General features: G+C 39.7%; 2 protein-coding genes across 2 annotated transcripts; one reads left to right on the top strand and one right to left on the bottom strand.

The window, feature by feature from the left end:
* Window positions 1–6,443: 6,443 nt before the first annotated feature.
* On the top strand, window positions 6,444–8,915 carry LOC122401250 (basic helix-loop-helix transcription factor amos-like). The gene is made up of 5 exons (XM_043403272.1): window positions 6,444–6,550; window positions 7,475–7,632; window positions 8,090–8,201; window positions 8,525–8,736; window positions 8,809–8,915. The coding sequence occupies exons 1-5, from the start codon at window positions 6,444–6,446 to the stop codon at window positions 8,913–8,915; spliced, it is 696 nt and encodes a 231-aa protein (XP_043259207.1).
* Window positions 8,916–15,132: 6,217 nt separating this feature from the next.
* LOC122401258 (transmembrane protein 26) lies at window positions 15,133–19,569 on the bottom strand. The gene is made up of 6 exons (XM_043403282.1): window positions 19,376–19,569; window positions 17,019–17,196; window positions 16,503–16,910; window positions 16,085–16,443; window positions 15,629–15,979; window positions 15,133–15,169 (listed from the first exon to the last, which is right to left on the bottom strand). The coding sequence occupies exons 1-6, from the start codon at window positions 19,567–19,569 to the stop codon at window positions 15,133–15,135; spliced, it is 1,527 nt and encodes a 508-aa protein (XP_043259217.1).
* Between the last annotated feature and the right edge of the window lie 423 nt (window positions 19,570–19,992).

Below are 19,992 nucleotides of genomic sequence, written 5' to 3'. Positions count from 1 at the left end.
TACCATGCTTCGCTCAACGCCATTCTCTAACAGCAAGTTAAAGTAAGAAATTGATTTTTCATGTTTTTTTTTCGTTCATATACAAAATATTTATGTTAATTTCAGTAAATAAATAAATGTGAGTAATGAAATGAAAAAAATAAAAGTCATTTTATTACAACCTAATTTCATATTACACATACTCTGTGTTTGACGTCTATACCCGTCATCGTTTGATTATCGCGACACACACTGGTGCACGTTTTGCAAAAAGATCGCCACAGTTAACTGGTTAAGGCCAATACTATCTCTACATAGTTTGATAATTGAATATTAATTTTAGTCATGGTATAATACAATAGCGTTATATATATGGAATAGTATTATACAAAACGTCGTGGACATTTCTAGACACGGAAAACGAACAGACAAGGTGTTAAGCTAATTAGGTAAAAAATAATACACCAAAACTCCTATTACCCGGCATACTTACAATTGGAGTAATGTCGGAAAATCAAATATCCCGGATTGTGGATTATACCCACATATGAAGTGATAAAAACAAGGAACATTATCACAGACAAGATATACGAGTAGACTTTAAATCAAATGTATTTTTTCGATCAATTTTTATGGAGCTCTAGAGCCCCATTACCATTTTATACACATATTATATTTTCGCTAAGGAATTTTTTTCTCGAGAATGCATAGGAATTCGGGGATATGTGTATTCACCAAATATGATTGTAATTGACCCCCACAACCAAAAATAATTTTTTTTAGAACGATTTGAAATACCCCCGTCGATTTTTCTTAAAAATTGGTTTTTGATTTTTAATAAATTTGTTTCACGCTGTACGGAAATTCTGTCTAATTCTTTCTTGTAGGTATCTATGAGCACTACTTCAGAAAAAAATTTCTTTGAAATATATTCACGATTGTAGGAGTTATGGCCGTTTGAAAATTGGACCATTTTTATGGGTTTTTTTTCATTTTGCGGGATCAAGGAACAACTTTTCGACTATTCTTAGAATTTCTACATATTCTTCACCAAAATACGCGTTGTTTGCCGCTTGAAACATTAAAATCCTCCAATCCGTTCAGAAGTTATGATGTTTTAAAGATAAGCATGCAGGGAACCATTTCTAGCCAGAAATTATACATTTCCTGTAAGGAATTTTTTTTTTAAAAATGGGTAGAATTTCAGGGGAATGTCTATTGACCAAAAATGACTGTAATTAACCCCCCTAGCTAAAAATAATTTTTTCGAAACGATTTGAAATACTTTAATTTCCCCGAAAAATTTCAGCGCCGATTTTTCTTAAAAATGCGTTTTTGATTTTTAATAAACACAATCATGGGTAATGAAGTAATACAATTTATTAATAAACAATAAAATATATAAAATTCCTATGGTTATTCGTCAACTGTTTAGTACCGACGTATGAAATATAATCCCTAACGGGGTAAATATGCCGGGTGCCGGATAATCGGAATTCTACTGTAGTAATACAGATTTAGAACTTATGTAGATATCGTATACAGGGTATAGTTTTCTAAATGCAACCGTTTCGCTCTGTTTTCTCTCTTTCCTTTTCCTGTCCATGACAGAAATTCGCTTTTAATCGGTGAAATTTCTACTATTCTCTTTTCTCGCTGCACGCGCACACACTGCCGAAGCCGAAACGAAGCTTAATTAGTCCAAACGTCCACATCTATTACCGATTTTCATTTCTTCGCTGACGCGCGCTTCTGCCTTTCACGTCTGTCTTTCCCGACATCCTGACCGCCGCTCCACCTTTTTTCGCAACACCCTGTCGTAACGAACCATATATCTAACGTGCCAATCAACGACTCGCTATCGCCGAAGGTGAACGCCGATAATTCTCGCCTAGGAATCGACGTTTCCGCTCGACGGCTTCACCGGTGGCGACGAGCGTGCGGAAAGTGAATTTTTCGACGGAAAAAATTCTCGAACGAACGTCAATCGGACCGAAAAACACAATACTGTTAATTTCAATATGTTTAAAAGCGAAATTGCTACTTCAACAATGATCTTAAAATAATGTCACTAAATACTTTCTTCGAGCAAAGGGGACCTGTGGTACATTTTACCTGTGCCTCTGACCCTGTACCCGTTACACATTTCAATTTCCGTTCTGTCTTTGATCCCTCCAATCGAGCACAGCTCAAGAACCGCACGATCCATCGTACCCCCGACCGTCAGGACTTTGGTGGCCCACGGCCGAGGCAAACAGGCTTTGGGCCACCAAGCCTATTTGGTACACGTGTCCTTGCACGTAGAACCTCGACGATCCTCCCCTCCTTGGGGCGACGAAGAGACCGAGAGCTCGTGACAAAGGGGTCCTGGCACACGTCGGCACGTGGCTGCCGGTGGGACGACTTCGGGGCACTCGTAAGTGCCAGAAAGCAAGGGGGGCCCAAAACGCAGAAGTCTCCTCTTTGAACTCTCGGTCTTTTTCGCCGGGAAGAGTCGCTTGGAAGTCTCTCTCTCTCGTCCCAGGCGACGAACTGAAACGAAAAGGTTCAATTGAGTTTACTTTGTTATACTCTTCCCCACCTTATCTTAATTTATCTAATTAACTTTAGTAGCGCTATACGTATAGAAAAATTGTTTCTCCCAAACACGCATTCGTTCTCTAGTTAGAACAAATGGAAACACAGTGGGAGGATAAACATTATTTACTGTTTAAGAGTATAGATTTCCTTATTTCGTCTTTTGCCCCGCTTTTTCCGCTAATCCTCCTCCCACGTGATTTTTCTTTTCGTGTCATTCATCTCCCGTGACCCCTCGGTGCTCTCTTTGTCCGGGGCCACTTTCTCTCTCCACCCCGGACTCTTTTCAACGTCGGACCGTCGATTGGCCGCAATTCAGTGTCGCGTCGTTGCACACAGTTTGTGGCGGTGAACGTCAATTGCATCGCTCCGCATATTTCATCTCGGACTAGTCCACCACCTATGGACGCTTAAAGGGATTCTAATTGACGGTATTTCCTCCCGGCGGGGCCTTAACAACCTACCTAAAATTATAATTTTTACAATTAAAAACCAGCTATTGCTTTCCGTACAGAATCACGCGAAATTTATTGACTTGTTTCAAAGTACAATCAAGGAGTATCTGTAACGTAAGTTATTTTTTAAGATTATTCATTTTTTCACGGTTGACCTCTTGAGAACTAATTTCGAAAATCCGTGCATTACAGAAAGGCTGAAGAGGCTGAAAAAAATTAATCGAGACGATTCCCTCTTCCGTCGGTTTGGTGGAAGAAACAGCAAAGGGATCGCGGATATCCGAGCAAACATTTAATTCGCGATTACATTATTTCCGAGGGTAGCAAGAAGGGTGGACCCTGTCAGCACCAGTTTCGTCCAGATACACGTACAAGCACCGCGGAACAACGGGGTACCGTTCCAACCCCTCGATAATAGAGATTTCACGCCGCGGGCCCCACTTCGGTTCTCACAGTAGGGGTCTCATGTTCGATCGTTCATATATTGTCCAATCGAACCATTGGATGTCCGTCGTGGATGATAGGTCAGTAGATTCCCTGGTCGTTCAACAGGGATTGCCGCGTGCCTCTAAGTATCTGTTTATAGTCCCTGGGGATCAATTTGTTTGCTAAATTATTTATTGGTCAAATATGCTGACGAGGAACAGCGGTTTTCACCAGATCTGGCGCCTTCCACGCCGCGGATCTGTTTGAACTGCGGTTTGGGAAAAGTAAACTCGAGGAACTGCATGGTCCACTTCTGTCTTTCAACTGTCCCGTAACTGAACCTTTTCTATTTTTTTTTTTCAATTCGCTATCCATCCGAGAACACCTCCCCACCGCCACATCATTTATACAGTCAGGAACAAAAAGACAAGATTATACAATGCTTTACTCAATTGAAATGTATTGAGAAGCTTCTGTTGGTTAAATTATCCTGTTAGCATCCAGTACGATTTTGTTCTGGAGAAATATGAATATTATATGCAACAGGGTTCGGCTAAATATCTCTCTTATTAATTGTAAGCAAAAATTTGTCAAGTCAAAGTTGCGCTTAAGAGATACATTACCGTGGATCCGATAACCGTGGAAAGAACTTTATTTTCAACTCTGAACAACAGGAATAATTTTTAAGACAGTTTGCCACGATTGGTTCGCATCAAATTCACATACATATGGATGAACCATTGCGTAAACGAGGATGGAGAAATAGCGGATCTCGGTTGGCCAACAATCTCCCCCGGGTACGTGACAAATTGAGATAAATAATCGTTTTGCGGGGGCACAATGCTCTCTTGAAATTTGCTACGCCGACACTCGAAACGGCACGCTCCGAAACGCTTGCAAAATGATACTCATAAAACTGATACTCCAGGTCGCATCTGGTCCGCATCCATCTTTCAAAAACGATGCCTGAAGATGTTTATCGATGGCTCTTTCTAAAACGAGTACAATTTTCCCAGATCGCTCGTTCGTCTCCTTTGAGGACGAATTATTTTACCTAAAATAAACAAGGATTAATAACTTTAAGTTTTCGTTTTATTTCAGTTAAAAGTTCCACCGCTCTTATTGGAAACTCGTTGTCGATGACTGGATTCTACTGTTCGAAAGTACACCGCTCGATCAAATTCAATTTCACCCGGCGGATAACATCGGAATATGCAAATTGCTCGTGAAAAGCAGCTCAAGATCCTACGTTTGACGGCGTGTTCTCATACGTTCCGGGAGCTAATCCCAATTATGTGCACGGACGTATCGGCGGTCGACAATAGTAATCCGGTTCAGAAACGAGCCGGTACTCCTGTCTACGGCCTACAACTCGTTTCCTACGGGCGGGCCGCGACAAAACTTTGCCGATTTACTTGGTACAACCCTACCGAACCACCGCCATTGTGATCGTATTAACACCTTGCATAATTGCATCGCCACCGACGCTGCCGCGTTTCTCATTGTGCGCCCGCTAAACACGTCTCATTTGAATATTGGCCCATTCATATCTCTCTGGGAAGCCTCGATAGCTGATAAAAGGGGATGCTGTTCCGCGGTTTGCTTCCTCTCGATCGTCCACGGCACACTCTTTCTCAGGCTGTCACGCTTCCACCAATCGCATGCACGATTTGGTCGAAATTTAACCTTGTGCGCCACAACCTTTTTCAAATCGAAGTTACCCTTTCGTGTTGATGTTTAGGCGATGGTTCGAACGAGGAAACTTTCCACTGTACGAATCATATTTAATATACAGTAGATTATATTTAAGAATATTAAACGGACGGATCGTAAATCGAATATCGTATTTAAATGTTATACTTAGAACGATTGCTATCCGTACGAGGACTTTTTACGTTAATCGACGTCACACTTGATTGGCAGATATCTATAAAAAACCTACTTTCACCCGCGGTGATTCGAATAAAATCAATCTCAATTTACACCCGTGAAACAGATAATATAACGTATCGTCAAAATACAATTTACATTATTACGTTCTCTATCGTTCGCCGCGACAAAATTACATACGGTCACACTGTAATTACACGATGATCGGATAGCTTTTACACGCTTCGAAGATTTAAAATTACGTACGTGGAAAATTAACAGACTTGCAGACTTTAATATTTATTCGGATCTAAACATTTTCTCCGAAGGTCTTTTGTTTTATATCTGTCTAATCGGTATTATAGACTAAACGTGCCGCTTCTGAAGGCGCGTTGTCGACCGCCAACCGTGCCCTAATCGAATATAAGAGTCGAAGAAGAGACCGGAATCGGTCCTCCGCGTTCGAAAGAATTCCAGGACGATTCTCGTTGGTCCGACTGCCGCCAAATTGAAACTCCATCCCCACCCTGGACAGTTTTACCCCGAGCACGAGGACGAAGAGTTGCGTGGGCGAGGGTTGGAAAACGACGGAAATAAAATTTCCGCCTGGCAGTAACAATGAACCGCAGGACTCTCTACGGCGATAAAGCGCACGGCTATTAACTCGCCGCGCCAATCGCTGAGAAGGCCGACGGTCGGTCGCACCCTGGCGCAGTGGCGATTGGACGGAATTCTCCGCCCAGGGGTTGCATCGATCATCCCCTACGCGGGTTGTTCGCCCTCGCTATATAAACAGGTCTCCCCGGGGACACGGGCGATAGTCGGAATCGTTGCTGTTCCGTGGATCCCTCGATCTCAATCCTGCCGCCCCATCAGACGGTTCGTGTCTCTGGGGACTCTGAAAAGTTAGCTCCGTAGTCGAGGAACGTCCGAGTCAAGGTCGTTTCTAAGTTACAGGGTTCATTTCAGTGACGGTTAAGTGAATCGGGGAATAGGACGCCCAAAGAAGATCTTCCTTTGGAGGGCTAACTAGCTTTCAGTTGGTTCTTCGAAGGTTTCGGGTCGATCGACTCGGGGGGCCTCTGCTCGAGGCATAAGTGTAGTGATTGATGAGCTGGTGAAGAGAAGACAGGAGCCATGGCGACTCATTCCGCTTACGAGTACGAGGACAGAGGGGGTCAGAGGATGCGACACAGGGTGGGAACCGCCTCTAGAGCTGCTGACTCCACCGTGGCCTGTACCAGGTACGACTGGCTGTTCGAGTTTCAGCATTGAAATCGTTGGATGTTTTTTTAAACTATGAGGATTCGAAGCTTAGGACTCTTGGAAGCCTTATCGAGTCCAGAACAAAGTATTCGCGTTGCTAAATGTCGCTTAATACGGTCGATGTACAATATCAATGGATAATAGCCAAGTAACATTATACAGTAGAACGTTAGTAGTAAAGTATGATATTTTTTAAACCATTCTGGTAAACACAGAACAATTAGACTTCTATTCTTTACACTGCCAAGTTGTTTTGCTTCTTATACAGATTTTAACTTACAGCTTGAATATCTTAATAGACTTGGGAGTGTTAAGAGCTTCGATAGCAGCTGTTTAATAGAATCGGTTGAAACATAGAAAAGTTATATGTTATCTCATTTCGCCGTCGGACTTGATGCTATTACAAGTTCAAAATTTTTGAATACTTATCCAACTTGTACTATTATACTGTTGTATTATAAAATGGATTGGCCATTTATTGTGCCATATAATTTAACGATTCAACCTTAACTCAATGATTCACCTTTCTTAACGTGGAAACGCGTTCGACCGATGGAGTCGAGAAGAGTTTCTTTCCTTTTATGTTATTCGTTAAAATCAAGTTTTGAAAATTGTTTTATTTTTTAATTGTCAATAGTATCTGATGTACAGTTCTTGATGCGTCTAGATGTTCTTTTGTACAGTTCAATTATTTAGGATCAAGGTTTCTGCTTTCCGTTTCTATTTTTCTTCAAGAATTACCTTCCGTTGATGAGATTCCTCAAGGTTCAGTTTCAAGTGCCGGTCACCGGTGAACATCGTGATAGTGAACGTGTTAAAAGGATAAGAGTCCAATGTTATTACACGTTTCCCGCGTCCCGCTATTTTAGATTTCTCCATTAATGGAGGATTATCTGTTTCAGTAGTCAATATTACGTGGGTCCGAGCAGCGACATTAGCGAGGAAGATCTAGCAGAGCTACCATCTTGCGTTTACGCGGGCAGATCCGCTCAACATGTCGCCCACGCGTCTTCACACACCCATTCGCCCCTGCACTATCATATGCCAGTTTCCACGCCCGGTAATTTCAACGTGATCCATAACAGTTTGTCAACCTTCAGCCTAGAGTAGAATTTATCCTAGAGAAATTAACTTGTCTCGTTAATGACTGGAAAGGCTCGTCAGAATGATCTTAAAGCTAATATGAAATTAAAAGCGTCTCATCGTATTCGACATCAAATAATAAACCGCACATTTAACACAAAGAAGAGTTTCTTTCCTTTTATGTCATTCATTAAAGTCAAATTTTGAAAATTGTTTTATTTTTTAATTGTCAATGGTATCCGACGTACAGTTCTTGATGCGTCTAGATGTTCTTTTGTACAGTTCAACTATTTAGAATCAAGGTTTCTGCTTTCCGATAAATAAATTAATTTAGAAGGAACACGGCAACAATTGCATGAATTCCGTACAAACTTTGACCAAAACTAAGGCAAAAGATCGAACACATTGGATTAATATCTTGATTCGTATCATAGATCACAACGACACGGATATGAATGGCGTGGAGGAGGGTTATTATCCAAATGGCAGCCCTTACAGAATCCAACGACACGCTGCCAACATACGCGAAAGGAAACGTATGCTGAGGTGAGGAATTACTCGCATTGAAAGTTCCATGAAAGTCAGTGGCTCATTATACCGTAGGCAAAAAATGGCATTTACTTTTAATTGCGTTAGAAATGGACAAGAAAAGTTAACAAATCCGTCATTAATTTGTTTTGAATTATAAAAATATACTTTGGTCCCTTAAGTCCATTTTGATTTCGATCCTATGAAGGTATACTCACAACTTTATATCAGAGTAAAAGAAACATAATAATGCGTCACCGACGAAACCGTTCTGATACCGCAAAGCGTGTTAGTTCTAAGTAGAACTAGTAGCGGATTGTCAGTTCGATTACGATTTTTAGCAGCATCAACTCGGCTTTCGACGAGCTTCGAGTTCACGTACCAACGTTCCCATACGAGAAGAGGCTGTCGAAGATCGACACGCTGCGTCTGGCCATAGCCTACATCGCTCTTCTTCGGGAGGTGCTGGCTGCGAGACTCGATCCGCTGACTTACGTCGAGAGGTGCCTTAGAGGAGAAATAAATGGGGAACGTGCCGAATGGAACACTAGTGGTTGGTAAATTAGTCGAAATTTAATTCAATTGTTAATTCGAAATCTAACGCCGCTTCATTTTTTTTTTACAGATCTAACAGCGCGTTTATCGTGGATCAATTGGGAGAACCTGGGAGTGAATCCGAATCGACGATCGGTCCTCACCACCCTCGCCTTGACCACGGACAATATGAACTAAGAGATCATCCGGGATAACAAGCAGACGAGATTCTAATTTTCTTTGTAAATAAATTTCAGCTGAATAGAGTGGCAAAGGACGTTATGCGTAATATTGTTACATTTCAGTTCTAGTCATCTACGTGCAATACGAGCGATGATATTATATTTCGTATTTCTATACATACTTATATGCAATACACGCGTGTACATGTAAAAGGGATAGCGATTCTAGTTTTTAGTATTTTGTTTGGAATAAAAATCTGTGCTCGCGAGGAGCTATGAAGGTGTCGAATTTTATTGGTCGACCTCTTTCTGGCTTTAAAGGGGTATTCTGGTATTTACAGTTTTTATGGAAAAAAATCCCGAGGTGGATTTACAAATTGGCCTTCCAGACCAGAATATCCCCTTAAGTTTTGTCGGTTGATAATGCGATCCTTTGTTACAGTCCGAGTAACGAAATGAACTCAAGGCTATTAACCTTCTTTACAAATCACGAGTCAGGCACAAGCCCAATTTCCAACTGTAAAATGCCTGCTTATTTCTCTATTTTAAAGGTGAACTTTTGGTAAATTCTTTTATTGTTCTCCTCGTGTATACACCGTCACCTTTTAACCATGTACGTAAATATTATAGGTTTCTATACTAACCGAGCGATACACAGAACGTAAAATAAATAATAAATCAATATCGAATTGATTGATAAATTCGTAAATATTGTATTGGATTTAATCACACATGCTGTGTCCGACTTTTACAACAAATATAAACTACAATAGTTGTAACGAAGTTCTTGAATAGTCTAAACGTATAAATCATAAAGCATTGAAATTTATTTGTCGCGTAAAATCTAAAGTTAATTGAGTCGTAAAGTTCAAGATTAAACATTTATTAATAATTATCCAAAACTTGGATACACTCGTTCATGACAAACAGCGCACTCTCAGTTGCCTGATCTGATTACAGGATAACATATAATTTGACGTTGTCGTCGAGGCTTAAATACCTAGATGACACTGTTGTTCCCTCATTCCACCGCAAGAAACAAAAGCACAAGACTCGCGTCCGTGGCCCAGTGTATTGGGTTACATTTCAATGCAATCGTTCGTAGCCAAACAAAACTCGACGCGATCCGTTCGCAAGTGTCTCACCGGCATTCCGAGAAAAACCTCGACCAAACAGAAACGGGAGTACCGAAATTTCGTTGTCCATTAATTCTTCGTCGCCACATGTTTCCAAGAATCACGACATATAGCAACAACGTCCAGACGAAACGTAAATTTGCGTGTCCATGAATGATTAAATGATCGGGGAAAGGTAAATGGAAGCTTCAACGAAGCAGAATTCGAACGTGGACAAAGAGGACGACGATGTGAGTGTGATTGCTGTAATAGGGAAAGATAATGATCGTTTGTCGATGCATCGACCGGTTGATAAGTCGAATGTGACACGAGATCGGATGCAAGGGAGCCGACAAGTGATCGAGTTGACTGACGAGCGATGTAAAATGGCACTCAGGAACCGTTTGGATCTAGAATTGTTATCGAACGTGGCCGAAGAAACGACCAATGATTACAAGAACATGGAAATTCTGCAGAAGCTCCCTCCGGAGACGATCGTCATCAAGCAGGAGAGAAAGTACAAAGACGACAGCGATTACGTACGAGACTCCACGGAAACTAGTAGCGGAGGCTCGACATCCGGTGGTGCTGCTAAAGTAAGAAGAGTCTATCGAACTACGAGAAAAAGGTAGGTACACCAGAGTAGGAATTGTTGATTTTAAATTCTGTCTCGTCGACGAGCGAATCGATGAGAAAGTTTCGTAGACTGTTTAAATTTTATCCAAACGAATTAAAAACCGGCATCGTCTTCGCGTTATAAGTTCTCTGAATTCCAAAGCCAATCAACCACAGCTTTGAACGATTAACGAATTTTCATAGCATCCAAGATGTATTTCTTAATGATATGAATTTTAGTAGGCTACATTTGTACCGTGTGCCGGTAATTTTTAAGGTTTCTCTAACGTTATTATACGCTGGTATATTTTTTGAGTTCTTAGCGATAAAATTTTAACGTTAAAAGTTTGAAAACGAATCTTAGTTATAGAAACGTAAGAGATCCACGGAAAATATAAAATAATTTAATAAATTTTAATTATACAGGGTGTTCGGCCACCCCTGGGAAAAATTTTCATGAGAGATTTTAGAGACGAAAATAAGACAATCATCAAGAATACCAATTTGTTGATTGAGATTTCGTTAAAGAGTTATTAACGTTTATGCATGAGAAACTTTACCTACTAACGTATCGACAGCCTTACAATTTTGTGAGTAGAGAACCACTAGGACTGACCTGTCTCATCCTATCGCACGCACGCAGTTTGCAGATTGCCGTTCTACAGGCGGAATTTTAAACGTTAATAACTTTTTAACGGAGCCTCAATTAACAAATTGGTATTTTTTATTTTCCTCTTATTTTGGCCTCTAGAATCTCCCATTAAAATTTTTCCCAGAGGTGGCCGAACGCCCTGTATATGTATAAATTTTTCGATTTTGTAATTCGAAGGAATCGTTGAAAATTCATTTAAAAAAAAAATTGTTTGCAGTCGGGGCACGGTGGAGATACGAAGAAATCCTATACGCGTGACAAAGAAGGATCCGGACAAAGATTTTCCGAGACCAAGGCAACAGTTGCTTTCCGTGAAGAAAAGGGAAATGCTGCTCCGTTTGGAGCCTGGTAAACGAGGGAAATCCTCCACTATGCCTTATATGAACACACGATCCGTCACAAGAAAAATGTATAATGTGGGTGCGACTTATCAAGCACCCTCTGTAAAGGATGAGATGGAATGGAAAGAATGGCCAGTGCATGGTATGCACGAGAGACCAGTGTTCCATCCCCAGGTGATTTACATAGTTCTATCTTCCTAACATGGAATGTTCGCGAACGGTCTGGCTTCGATTTTGATGAAACTTTGTACACTTATAAAGCAGCCAAAAATAATCGACACGTATTTTTTTTTAGCTGCGGTAACTCGAGTTTAAGAGGTGATACCACCTCTTGAAGTTTTGGCTCAAAACGGCTATCTCGAAAACGGAAAGACATACGAAAAAATTGTTAATGGGCGAGGTCAATGGTCTCTTATGTACAATAACATGGTGTTAAAAAATTTAACAAAACACAATTTGTTTATAACAACAAAAACATTTATTAACTTAATTTTTCATTTTATTGAAATTTTCATAATGGCAAAAAATGACGAGCATTTTATTCCAAATCCATTGGTACGTAACATTTTAAAAATGCCTGTTACAGTTTTGCAGATTTTGATGATTTACATCTTGCGCGCACATCCACTATGGTAGTAGCCGTTCTAACTTTGATTTTAATGAAGCACTGTAGGCTTGCACTAAATTATATAGTAACAAGTAGCAATAACAAAACTTCAAGGGGTGGTTTCATCCCTTAAACTCGAGTTACCGCAGCTAAAAAAAAATACGTGTCGATTATTTTTGGCTGCTTTATAAGTGCACAAAGTTTCATCAAAATCGAAGCCGGACCGTTCGCGAACATTCCTTGTAAGTTGTTTAAAACAATTTAATTTGCAATTATCGTCCAATGTGCATTCCAGGTTGGCCTTGCCGCGGAATACTTGGGCCGCTACTTCACCAGCATAGACGGACTTTCCTACCACGAAATAGTTGATCGTCCTGAAATAGAAGTGGTATCCGTTGATCCTCGCTGCGACTTCGTTTCTTATACCGAGAAAAAACGGAATAACAAAGGAAAATCGAACCGAGGTATCGCGAACGCCAAAAACGCGAAAGCATCGCACGCGGGTCTTTCTCGGAAGCACAAATCGTTTGAAACCTGTATGCACGAGAGTTTCCACTGCGTTCTGGGATATTGTTCGCAAGTGGTAACTCCTACTTACAAAACGAACGTAGAGGAGAAGATAATTAAGTTAAAAAGCAACAAAAATGTATCGAGTTCCACTAAAGCGACGGAAAAGCAGATTTTAACGACGAGCGCTGTGGACTACGTTGCCAAAAACGAGCCGTCCGTCAGTTTCAAAAGTAATTCGCAGAAGTCGGTAGAAGGAAGGAAGCAATTGGACAATTATACGGTTACCATGGTGTCGCAAAACGTTAAAAATTACAATCATGTGACAAACACACGGCTGTTCCCAGCACGAAAAGTATACGTTGCCAATTCCCAGAAATCTATTGCTTTTAACAACTTAAGGACCCTCCAGGGCGGACATATGAAGATAAACGAAATAGTACGGCCTTCCAGTAATCCTTCGGAAACAAAGGATGGTCAGATTGTAAAATCGATACCTAATAATCTGAAAACAATAAACCTGGAAGATGCATCTATTAGCGAGAAATCTTCGACAGACGTTTCTTCAATGTACAAAAATGTGGTTCCCGTCGACGAACAGACAGAGAATGCAAAGGTAATGTCTTTGAAGCAGGTGTCTACGAAGCTTGAAAATAAAACGGAGTTTACAGTAACGAAGTACCTGCTCGACAATGGACAGCAGAATAAGATTAAAATAGCGAAAGAGGCGGACACAGCAACTAAGAAATCGCGCAACGAACTTCCTAATAAGGAATTAACTGTAAAAACAATGCCCGGCAGCTTAAGCAAGACCTGGTGCTCCACCGACACGTCGCAGATAGCGAAAATCCTGTCCGAGTACAACAAGAGCAGCACAAAGAAGCCAGCCATAGAAAACCAAGGGTTTTACAGCACCGTGAAGAGCATCAGGGCCAAGGAAGTCGCTAACAAGGAGGAGAACGCGAAGCAAAATACTCAGGAGAATTCTACGAACCGAAACATGAACATAAAGTTTCCTCAGGGAAGGTGGAGACGGTTTCATTTGACAGTAGAGAAGCTGAAGGACATAAAGGGTAACTCAAGCGTAAAAAACCTCTCGTCGGAGGTAAAAAATAGGCAATCGTTCAAGATTGATCAGGCACCGGGGGTTATCGCGTCAGATAACACGACTGAAGTTCCCAAATGTTTGGAAACATTTCAGAGGATACGGCCGAACGCAACGAACCCGAAGAAAAAGGAATATACCTTGGTGAGCAGTAGCACGGACACAGCTACGACGAAAACGCAGTCTTTGCAGGAATTGTTGGAGAATACAGCGATACTGTATTGCGCTGCCACTGGCACGCATCAAGACGATTTAGCAAATTATGTCGATAGCCTGGATGTCGCGCAGACGATACAATGGTTAGACGCGTGTAAAGATTTTACTATATGAGCGTATATCTATGCTCGAACGAGATTACAGTCTTCAGCGAAGAATATTGTAGTCAACGGGTCGGGGATTTTGATAACATTTTAAAAACATACCTGACATGTACTTTCAAAAAATAACTTTGCTTCTAAGAATGAGACATCTCAAACAAATAGCCTGTTTCACTTTCACTAATAGATAATGTTACCAGCTTTTGTGCACCCATAACGATTTAACGAGAATCAAATCTTTTTACTAATATAGGATTTTATCACGATCCCCCGGACCTGTTCTACAACATAGAATCCAATAATCATTCATAATTTTATACACATTATTTTATAACCTTTGAACTTCGCATTCTAGCTAGATTGAAAATCAAAGAAAATACGTGAAAGTTTTCTTTTCGTTCCTTTATTAACGATTTTAAGAAGAGTCTTTAAACTTGAAACCGAGCCATAGTACAAACGTCTTTAATTAGTAATTTAGTACGTTACAGATTCGAGTGACTATTATTAAAATAATGCCTTAATCTTTATTTGCGTTTGGCTACTGTATTAGTTTAAAGCTACTTAGGTACCGAGCGTTCAAATAGGATTTATAAACGGTAATACAATTTCGAATTCGACGATAATTAACTCTTCGCACTCCAAGCGTGCCTTTTGCTCAACTATGCTCGAGTATAGTTTGAAGTCATTTATAGTTTTAATGTAACGATTATATTGTGGTATTAATTTTATCTTATCTTTTATTTTAGGCACTTGCACCTGTTTTGTGTTAACAGGTATTACTAGTAAACGAGAGTTTCTTTGGTTTTGACTGCGCGCAAATGTTGGAGTGCAAAGGGTCAATCGACATAGAACATTTTCTTCGTTCTTGTAGTTAACACCACGCCGTTGTTGATTCCACCATGTATGAGGAGAATGCATGTGACGAGAATCGCAAAATAGACAAATAGCAATGCGACAATACCGAGGCTTCGTTGTCAGTCTCTGTTTTGTCGTCGTTTTCGATGAGCATACCTGTGACGAAATCGAACCTTTTAATATTAGATTTTTTAGCTAAAATACTATAGATTTCTTATACGAAGGAAATATTGTGCTAAAAATTCTACGACTATTTTTCTATTAAAAAGTTCTTGTTATAGTAAAATTACTTACATACATTTTTTTAGATAGCGAATAATTAGCTATTACAACTGTTCTCAGAATTTATAGATAATACAATTATAAAAACTATTTTTTTACTCGTGAGATAGTTTTCTGTTTAGCAGTATTAATAATTAAATTATAGAACAGTTATATCTCTGTGTTGAAATATTGTACGTAAGGTTCAGTATACTAAGAACATTATTAAAAATTGACGAAATTACCCACCATCCCTATGGATTTCTAAGATTAGAGTCTGTATAGAACTTCGAGTCTTTCAAATCCATAGAACCGGAACATTTCGTCGATTATTTCTGAATAAATTTGATATACCTCTTTCTTTCAGATTCCGACTCGCTTCCTTCGCTGACCGTTTTCTCAGCCACTTCTTCCGTCGTTGTTTGGTCCTCGCTGTCATCTTTACACATCCTACTTTTACCAGAACTTTTACTGGAGTCGTCGTTTCTCGATTTCATCTTGACACCGTCAGAACACTTTCTGTCCCCTTTTTCCGACGATTTTCTGTCGACTCTCCTTCTGTGTCTTTCATCCTCGGAGGAGACTTCACGTTTGGATTCTTCCTTGCGCGAAGATCTCCTTTTACTTTCGTTCCTCTGAGACTTTCTCTGCCTTCCAGAATTCCGTGAACTCGACGTAGAGTATCCAGTGTCTTGGCGACTTTTTCTGTAGAATTTTAATACAATCATACATAGAATAGAATAGAATAGAATAGAATAGAATAATTCCTGACATTTATAATTTTTCCCCAAAATCAAGTAACAACAATACCGTTTAGAACGTTTGACGGTTTTTGGGGAAGAATCAAATTTGTCTGTTTCCGTGGGCTCATCGCTGTCCAAGGAATTGGCCTCCACGTCTCTGTCCCTCCTCTTCCTCCTCCTTCTGTCGTCGCAGTACTTTCTGTTCCTCGAGTCCCTGTACACGTCCCCTCTCGAGATGATGCTGATGTTTGTCGTCTCGGGTCTTCGTTTCTTCCGCTTGCTTTTGCTCTCTGTTTGCACCACGTATAGCCGATAGAGCTGCAGAAGTATGACCAGGGTATTTTTGCATGTGAAGAAGATATTCATGTAGCTGACGATGCGATAGTGAACGATCAGGATCAAACGGAACGCGAGGAACGGACCATCCTGGAAGATTTGAGAAAGATATGTATAACGCTGTTGTGGACGATACATTGGAAGGTTACCTGTAACAGCATGTTCAAAGCGATACCCCATACGTCTATGCTGCAACAACTGGTCTCAGTGTGTACTCGTTTTTTTACAGCACTGCCAGAAGAGAGCCTGGACTTTCTGGACTTGGTGGCCGTCAGGACAACGGTGAACTGCATCAAGGACCATGCCCAAATGCCCAGGGTTAAGTACACCAGCACTGGTTCTCGAGCGATACGGTCTTCTTTGAAAGAGTCGAAGAATTCAATTATGTCTGCGGCCGTTCCTATGTAAACCAATAGTAATTGGCTCAGTTGATCGCGCGTTAGATCACCCTTTGGCAACATCCATCTTCCAATGATCAGGATCAGCATCAAGAACTGCTCGATCAAAGTCACCCATGTCTCGGTGGATATTTGTATATCCGGCAGATGAATGTTCACCTAAATCGATAAGGAGTTACAAAAAGGATTCCTAATGGATTAAAGTCAATCTCGATTTAAGGAATTTCAAGTAGTTTGCAAATACGTTTTAGATCAAATATTACGCACGCCGAATGCTTTCTCCAAGTGTTTCAAATCCTTAGCGGCCAAGTTCGTCAGGTCAAAGTTTTCTGATATGTTCACGTTCGATTCGAACGCTTTTAATCTTCTGTCGACCTTGTCCAATTCTAGAAGCCATATTGCAGGCACCACGCTACTGAGGTATAAGAAAACGGAAGGGCAAAACCTATTTAAGCATATAAAATATCGTTTTTATCGTCCATTTTTTCACGGCAAGATACTACGTTTACAGAAATAATACAATGTTAAAAAGTATTCCAATGAAAACGAAAGGATTAGGTAAACATTGACTTTGAGAAAGCAGTTCCGGTTGATCAGTTTCATTAAGGGGTAAGATTAGTGTAAAAACCTGAAATAAAGCGTTTCTTTTATAATAATATTCAAGAATGTTATTAACCATGTCTTTAAGTGCTACAAAAAAAAATATTTATTGAAAAATAGTGCAAAATGACGACGCTGGAGCCATTCTCGCGAGGCGTGTTTTGAATTTGAGGCGCTCTGCGGTGAGCAGTGTAACTGCCTGTATCAGGAAAAAAAACAAAAAATTTTCTCTTAATCTACGTGAGTATAGCTAGAGAAATACGTAACGGATTTTTGAAACATTAATTTTTGTGATTGGCGAGCATTTGAAGTAGAAAGTTCAATTTTGTACAAAACATGGTGCAATCATTTGTCAATAAATAATGTTAAAATTAACTTATCGAAAATCCCCTACTTATTTCTCTAGCTATACTCACGTAGATTAAGAGAAAATATTTTCTTTTTTTCCAGATACAAAGGGTATAGCCGAATAAGAGGGTGAAATGTGCCCTTGAACCAAATTTGGCATCGATAGAGAATCAAAATCAAACATTCTGTGCCAAGTTTCAACCCTCTATCTTGTTCCGAAGGGTAGTTATAGGGAAAATCCGGATTATCAAATTTGTGCCTATTTTCTGTATTTGATAGAGTACGAAAATTACGTAAAAAATCTGGTGCATTGTGGTTATCGAGATACGTGTTCAAGAATTTTTTTCGATTAGAAATTCTAGGCGTGAAAAATTAAAAACGCAAAAAAACGCAGAAAAATACCGATTTCGTATTGAGGCTTTCGAGATACTAGATTTATAATAATTACTGTAAATGTGTATTGTCATTGGTTATGTCCCTGAATTTTTTCAGATTTTCTAGCAGGGAGCTCCGTAGTAGCAAAAATCAAAAACCGATTTTTTCGACGCACCGTCGTCATTTTGCACTATTTTTGAATAAATATTCTTTTTTGTAACACTTAACGACATGGTTAATAACATTCTTGAATATTATTATCCTCTTACTTTTCCATTAATCAAAAAAAAAAATAAAACGCTTTATTCAGGTTTTTACAGTGATCTTACCCCTTAACTTCTTTGCCGAATCGACCATGTAATCTGAATGGAAAAAGGTATCAGATATACAGGTCACTGTTACGAGGTGCCCTTTTTGGGTGTCAATAATTTTCGATCAGCTTCGACGTATAGTGGATTGTGTCTCGTTCCGCTCCTCTTACTAATGCTTCAATTTCCGACTGTCAAATTGAGACGGTCCCACAAAAACACACCCTCGCTCGAGAAAGTAGGTTTGTTTTATCGCTAGGTTTCTCCTTCGCAGGGAGACTCTTTCTCGACATGTTTACTTTTTTTAATACGTTCTCTTTGCTCACATGTAATTCGAGACGTACGCCTGTAAACATTCTATCCACTCGCAATCAAAAGTAACTGAAATTAGAACGTCCGGAGAGAAATAAATAATTAAACTGAAAAATAGGAAAAAAAAATAAATTCAAATCACAATTTTAGAATGACAAGAAACTAGAATTTTTAAATTTAGAAAAATCCAAGCGGAACGAGAATTACATTTTCAATTACAGCGGAGCTCGAAGGAACTGCAAAGTAATTTTTATTGCGATCAGAATTGCTTTTAAAGTTTCTCTTATACTTTGTTTTAAATTTAGCTATTTATTTTTTTCAATTTTTAAATAAACTTCGTGTAATGGAGGGCTGCTAGTATTCTTACTATATTATTATACAGGGTGTTCGACCATTTCGAGGCTTCGTTAAAAAGTTCCGCCCGTACTGAATTTTTTTCTAGAAAGTGGGTAGAATTTCGGGGGTAGGTCTATTCACCAAAAATGATTGTAATTGACCCCCGCAACCGAAAATAATTTTTCCAAAACGATTTGAAATTTTTGAATTTAATTGTTAATAACTTTTTAACGAAGCGTCCACCAATAAATTGGTATTGGGTGGCCGAACACCCTGTATTATTATACCGAATGTTTCTTGTTTGTACTTAAATTATAACTCGGAGGAAAGCTGTTTGTTGTTTACCACTTCCATTCTTGGTTTTCTTTTATAGTGAGCGTGAATATGCCTTCGAAGAACAGCAACAGAATAGGGCAGCTCAGGTACCAGAAGAGAGGATTTTTCTTAAACGTCGTGACTTGCCAAATTGCTATGAAACCATGCGAGGCGAATACCAATCGTGTGATTATCGCCTTGACCGTAGCTAAAAATTTTGCCATTGTCAAACTAGCCAGTTCCACTAAGTTTCACTTTTTGTTCGACTTTTCTCAACACTCACTCGGTTAAAAAAGGGAGTACTTTAATTACAACGGAACAGAACAGTAACAAGGACATAAATTTTTTACTAGGATTTGTTTAGCCACTACATCTTTTATGACAGTCTATCTTGTAACAGTGGCGCAGAAGACAGTTGGTTAAACGCGATTCGCTCTATCAAGACTGAAATAAAACTATAGAAGATTCCCGTGGGGTTTGGATTTCAAACGATGGGCGCACGCGTGATCGTATCGTCCAACTGGGACAACCTGTATCTTAGAAACGGTCAGAAACTGATAAAAATGCCGTAATGAAAAATTAAATGGCGTAAAGTAATGCATTGTACTGGTTCTCGTTGATAAAATTATAATCCATCGATAATTTTT

Source organism: Colletes gigas, unplaced genomic scaffold (assembly GCF_013123115.1).
Source record: "Colletes gigas isolate AHSC1104 unplaced genomic scaffold, ASM1312311v1 Colletes_gigas_Sc00023, whole genome shotgun sequence".
NCBI classification, from domain to species: Eukaryota; Metazoa; Arthropoda; class Insecta; order Hymenoptera; family Colletidae; genus Colletes; species Colletes gigas.
The sequence above is the reverse complement of the archived record's forward strand: the minus strand, read 5'-3'. Positions and strand labels throughout refer to the sequence as shown.